The sequence below is a fragment of the Rhipicephalus sanguineus genome, chromosome 10 (genome assembly GCF_013339695.2).
Source record: "Rhipicephalus sanguineus isolate Rsan-2018 chromosome 10, BIME_Rsan_1.4, whole genome shotgun sequence".
NCBI lineage: Eukaryota > Metazoa > Arthropoda > Arachnida > Ixodida > Ixodidae > Rhipicephalus > Rhipicephalus sanguineus.
In genome coordinates this window covers 77,087,118-77,093,214 of record NC_051185.1, presented here as the reverse complement: position 1 = coordinate 77,093,214, position 6,097 = coordinate 77,087,118, and the positions used below count along the sequence as shown (strand labels likewise).

The window sequence follows — 6,097 nt, the reverse complement described above, 5'->3', positions numbered from 1 at the left end:
CCTCGATTCAGCCGTATAAACTCAGCCACAACGGCTGAGTTAGCCTCATCAGCCTCAAAGGAGCTGATAAAACCACGCACCTTTCATCCCCAATAACATAATTTTCTACTGCTGCCGCTGCACGTTGGACTATGTTACTGGCCCGGACTGCGTGACCGGCACGTCCGCGGCCTCCTGCTCCTCTTCGTCGCTTCACGCAGGAGGTTCGTAACCGTAAGCGGTTATATTTCGTTGCAAGTTGAAATTGTCTGCGTCATCAGAGGTGAATTCATGAATGGTAGAGTGACCACGACACGAATGCGTACTGTGCAGTTATTTGACGGTACGCCCTTCGAATGGCCGCGGCCGGCCGGCTGGCTGTCCTACGAGGGTGTTGTGGCTTCAGGCTATTCAACTCGCGTCGGCCGAGTGGCTTGGCGCACGCTCACAAAAACGTCGAAAATAAGACTACCCGCTGAAAACTTTGCTAAGTGACGACTTTTTAACACGAAAGTGTTTTATGCCGGGGTCCACCAAGACTTCAGCGACGTAGTTCCGTCACGGAAATGACGTCGAAAAAATATACACAATCAGGAACCGTTAACGGGCATCGAACCCACGCCCGCTCGGTCCGCAACAACAGATGCCGGGCACGCTATCCACAGCGCCACGGTCACAGACTCTGGACGCTTTACGAACGCGCCTTTTATATCTACCACTCTCCCGGTCGGCTGGGTGGTGTTGACTTCTGGGAGTGGTAAGGTAAAGTAATTCGTAATTGCTGTGGCCTCCGCGACTAGCACCTGCAACGCGTTACGCGTCCGTACCATTCGGCGCGTTTTCAATAGAAGTTGAATTTTGTCAATGCCTTAACACACCGCGAAGTGGCGACCTTTGCCCAAGCGTCGTAAAAGCGTCGGCCTCGCTCAGCATCACGCTAATACAAACCAAAAATAGCTCTGCGACGCGCGCCTGCCTCACCTGGCTGTAACAGCGCGTTCCATGCTCACGCACTCGCCCCGAGAAAAATCGCGGCCGGGCTACCGGGGCGGTGGGGCGGCACGACGCGCTTTGCGTTTCCTTCTAGTCCGGCCGTGGTGTTCAATCACATTTTAACATGCCGCGGGATGGCGACCAAGTTCTACGTCCAATATGCGACGCTCTTCTGGCTATCACACCTCGTTCTCTGATTACGCTTTCACCGTTAGCTACTATAGCTACCACAAGGGTTTGTTTAATCATTTAACATGGACGTTAGTCGTCCGGATGGAGAAGTACCACCAATTATCAAAGTGGGTGCATGCACGTTAAACGGCGCCATTAGCTGCCAGACATCAATATACATTGTGCAAACTCTGTTAATGTACAGTAAGCATTCAGTTACTTCTGTAAGGGCACGCTTTACTTTCGTGTTATTCCGATTCCTATGACGGAGGGACCAACCGTGTTTTTTTCGATTTAATCGCACACTGGGAATTCATTTTCACCATTTCCGCAAAATTTTCAGATGTTGGTTCAGTATCCCTTTAAAGCTTTGCTTACAGCATTATCCATGACGCGTAGGTCTTTAGTGTTTTATATACTGGATAGGAACGCCGTAAGCGTTCGGTTTATTAACTTATCAATTTATGCAAATTTCAGTGCAATGTATGCCCACAGAAAGCTGTGGGCACGCATGTGTGCCTCTGTTTTTGTTACTTTAATCTCTCGTTTGTTCCGAAGCTCAGATGGCATATAATCGGATAGAAAGAGAAAAAGACAGTTATATAGAGCGATGACAAAGTACCGCAATGCATTTTCGAAGAAAAAAGAACACTTAACGAGGTAACACTAATGGATTGTGGGAAACCTTGTCAAACATTGGTTGTCGCGTGCGTACGGCCGCAGTCCCCTGCGTCGTTATTACGCCGGGGTCGCCTCATCTGGCTGCGGCTGTCAATTAAGCGAGCTCCCTCCAGATGAAGGCCATTATGCGCCGCTTAGCTTGCACTAAATGCTCATCGCGAGGGCTGGCTCCCTTTATTTTGTCCCTGTTTTGATATCCGCTCATATCGACTATTCTTTGCATGTTTGAATCCCGTTCTTACCCTTTGACCTCAATTAAGGGAAAGCATGGGGAGCCAGCGAATAAAAAGGGATTACATACTGTGATCGATTTCTTTTTCCAGAATGATCAGCTGATGAGGAGGCATGTGGTAGTAAGAGACTGTAACCCACAACCGAAGGAGAAAACGGAACCAAAGAGGACGACGACGGTGTGCGCGAGCGAGACGCTCACGAACCTCGAGAGCTGGAAAACGTCGCCGGGCTGGGAGAGGGCGGCCAGGAACGAGCGTCCCGGGAACGAGGAAGCACCACGGGCCGGGCCTAGCAGCTGTTCCGGTGGTGAACGAGCGTGCGGGCCAGGAGCTGAGATCGTGGCCTCGGTGCCACGTCCAAGCGGTTCCGGCGCAACCCGAGCTGACCCCGTTCTGGAGCCGAGATCGTGGCTTCGGTGCCACGCCCAAACTGACCTTTTCCCGAGCCGAGATCGTGGCCGCGGTGCCGCGTCTGAGTCGGCCGTCGTTAGCGTGGGCCTGTACGTTCCGCGGCGAGCAGGTCGTCGTATGTTCGTACACCTCCGCACCACGCACCTGTCCGCTTCGTGCTGGCATCATCGCTACCTGACTGCGGTATGTGAGTGACGTTCGACGGGCCTAGTCGTCAGGGCGCGCCGATCCTCTTGCGTGTGGGTTATAAACTCTGAGATTTAGGACCTAAAGGATATTCGTATTGTTGAGTCAGACCAAGCGTGTGTAACTGTGTGTGTATGTGTCAAGTCGATAAATGTGTTTCTTGTTCGTGCCTTGGTTTTCCTGCATCTGAGGGCCCAAGAACCACCACATTTGGCGAGTCTGCCAGGATGGCACATTAATATTACAGCCATTACTCAGATGCGGGGCTGAGCCATGGACAGGGAAAGATTTTTCGCACTTGGCCGGGAACTAGGGCTCGAGAAGGATGCGCTTAGAGAATGGGTGGACAAAGAATGCGCCCTAGCTCGCGATGAACGCGCACGTGAAAGAGAAGAAGGTAAAGAAAGCGCTGAGCGGCAACGCCTACTGCAGGAACAAGAGCTCAAGATTTTGGAGCTGAAGCTTAGGTGAATTCCATTGGCAGATTCGGAGCACTTCCGGTAGCAGTTTTTCTGCTCCATTCGGAGCAAGCCTGTTCCATTGGCAGATTGAGAGTGCTCCCTGTATGTTTCATTGGCAGATCCGGAGCGGCCCCGCCGCGAAATCCACTCCACGGAGCAACTCTCTCTACTCCGCGAAAAGCGGCGGATTCAACCGGAAGTCGCAAGGGCCCCGCGCGTGCGCAGTGCGTGGCGTACCACGTGATCGACCAACGCGCTGTCCAAGCGCGCACTCCGCGCGCCGAGAACGCAAGTCGCGTCTCGGGAGAAAAATGAGTGGTGCGTCGCAGCGTCAACTTGCGCTTTTGCTGCTCGCCGAGAGCGATGATTCGAGCTCTAGTTCCGGATCGACCAGTGAGGACTCAAGCGACGAAGAAGCTTTGGAAGCTGGCGTATACGAACACGTTTTTGACGTCATGTTTCGGCCGCCGGACAAGAAACCAAAAGTTGAGCATTTCGTCGACGACGTCGCCCGCCAGTACTCGGATGAAGAGGTAAGAATTAACGCATCCCTTTCGGAAGTTCGCATTTTAACACTCTTTACTTTTGCTGGCGAAATGCAGTTCCGAAGGCACTTCAGGTTGTCTCGGCGTGTTGCCACCGAACTGATAGCAGGCTTCGCGTCTTCTCCGATGTGCCCGACAGACAATCACGGTGGCAAGGCTGCGAAGTCTGCGGAGACGCACATTTTGTCTTTCATTTGGTAAGTAATTTGGTGAGTAATTGTTATTGCTGCCTCTTCTTAAATTCGTCCCGCGAAATTGGGGACTAAAGTGTGCCGCCTGATCTCCTTACTGCGCAGGTATGCAGCCAACAAAACATGCATGCGGGATGTGGCCGACAGATTCAACCTGGCTGCAAGTACTGTACACAGGGTACTGCAAAGAGTGGCAGACTACCTGTGTACGCTAGGTCCAACTGTCCTCACATTTCCCCGTGACCTGGAGAAGCTGTCCAGAGATTTCGAGAAAGTATGTTCACCTAACTCTTAACGCTTGAAAATAGACTGACGAACTGTTGGTCCTTTTTCTGCAGGTGTCGGGTGTGCCTGGTGTTGTTGGGTGCATAGACGGTTGCTACATTCGCATCCAGTGCCCCGAAAACAAGATAGCTTCGACCTACGTCAACAGACACCACTTCCTCTCAATGACATTGCAGGCTGTGTGCGACAACAAGAGGCGATTCAGTGACGTGCTCGTTGGAAGCTCGAGCAAGATACACGATTCCCGTGTCTTTCGCCTGTCCTCGCTTGCCAAAAAAATCCCAGGGATATGCCAAGGTGGCAGGTATCACATCCTAGGTGACGCAGCATACCCTGTAAGGCCGTTCTTGCTTACCCCTTACAGGGATTATGGAGCACTAACAAAACAGAAGAAAAAATTCAATGCAAAATTTTCGGCAACCCGCGTGCTGATTGAAAACTCGTTTGGGATCCTGAAGAAACGCTTCCGCCAGCTTATGTATCTGGAGCTGCGGACTGTCAAGTGGCTAAATGCGTTTATGCTTGCTTGTTGCATCTTGCATAATCTGTGCATCGACACAGGCGACGAACTGCTCGATGACAGTGATGAAGAGGAGGCTAACGATGATGTACCATGGTCCAAGTGCACAGACAGCGATGAATGTGAAGAAGAGGATACTGAAGAAGACGCAGCACTACTTAAGCTCGGCGAGTTGAAGCGAGAGAAAGTGTTCCAAAAAATGTTTGGGGGAAAATGAAAAATCCGCAAATGACTTCCTGCTTCGTATCGTGAAAGTCCACCATTAGTAGCTGCTCCGTTGATATAGGTACTTGTTCTATGGGAGAAAATAAACAAAAGCTTTACAGATATAATTCGCTTGTACATTCTGCTCGCTTCTTTTGTTAGTTTTTTTCATTCCACCGTCTCTATATTCATTTTTTTGCATAATAATATGCCTGTGCAAATACTGTGTGTGAATGTACACAGCGTGATGTTAATATATATATGTAAATGAAAAAGATCCTCTTGGAAAGCGGCAACAAGGTGCGCGTTAAAGACCACCAGGTGGTCAAAATTTCCGGAGCCCACCTCTATACGGCGTCTCATTACAAAATCGTGGTTTCTGGACAATACCCCCCCCCCCCGAAAAAAAAAACAGCAAGAAGAGAAGCTTTTATTTTCAACGTTTCAGCAGGTCGTTAAAAGTGCCCAAAAAGCTTACGGCTGTAAATGGTCGTCTAAAAGCGCCTCGCTTATGGCTTGTGTGCTGGTGCCCTGTCACTCGCACGTGTGCGTAGAAATTACACACCTGTTTCTACGTACACGTGCGAACTGCACGTGAGACCACAGGCCATGTGTTCTTAGAACTTGCACACCTATTTCTACGTACACGTGCGAACTGCACGTGCGACCCGCAGGCCATGTGTACAACTTGCACATCTATTTCTACGCACACGTGAGGCCCGCAGGCCATGTGTACTCAGAAATTGCACACCCTTCACATATATATTTTCTTACAACTCCTATCGTTGTCTCTGGCGCTTCCCGTTATAATCGTTCAGCGGATAGCTATATGTGTAAATGAATAAATAAATGCAACATACGTATTTTTCGAATATCTACCACCACTAAACCAAGCTCGTACAGAGACTTATCTGTCCGTAGCAAACTTTCTTGTTGCGGATCCCCACCCCAGGCTCTGAAACAAACAATTGTTTAATCAAATCAGTTCTTCTCTTATGCATAAAATCAGTTTATTTATTTCACCCATCATTGTACTCCGCACTTATGCCAAGGGCACGGCTCAGTAATGCCATTTTCTCATTGTGCTGCCTCGCCCTCTCTTGCCGGCTTTCTTCTTTCTGTTTTTTTTTCTTTCTTCGTGTCGTGCTACTCTCTGCGCTTCCTTCTGCGCTTGCAGCTGCTTCATTTCGTCAAGGAAAAATTTCATGTCTTGCAGTCTAGATGTGGAAGGACGCGG

The 6,097-nt window shown here is 50.0% G+C and overlaps 1 protein-coding gene across 1 annotated transcript; it reads left to right on the top strand.

Moving 5' to 3' along the window:
- Positions 1-3,570: 3,570 nt before the first annotated feature.
- On the top strand, positions 3,571-4,873 carry LOC119406508 (uncharacterized). Its single transcript, XM_037673247.1, has 4 exons — positions 3,571-3,648; positions 3,718-3,857; positions 3,957-4,125; positions 4,190-4,873. The coding sequence occupies exons 1-4, from the start codon at positions 3,571-3,573 to the stop codon at positions 4,871-4,873; spliced, it is 1,071 nt and encodes a 356-aa protein (XP_037529175.1).
- Positions 4,874-6,097: the final 1,224 nt, after the last annotated feature.

Bases quoted from the DNA above. Each gene is read 5' to 3' on its own strand.
- LOC119406508 (XM_037673247.1), top strand. From the start codon at position 3,571: ATGTTTCGGCCGCCGGACAAGAAACCAAAAGTTGAGCATTTCGTCGAC. The intron at 3,649-3,717 runs GTAAGAATTAAC...GGCGAAATGCAG, and splicing joins GCCAGTACTCGGATGAAGAG to TTCCGAAGGCACTTCAGGTT. The intron at 3,858-3,956 runs GTAAGTAATTTG...CTTACTGCGCAG, and splicing joins CACATTTTGTCTTTCATTTG to GTATGCAGCCAACAAAACAT.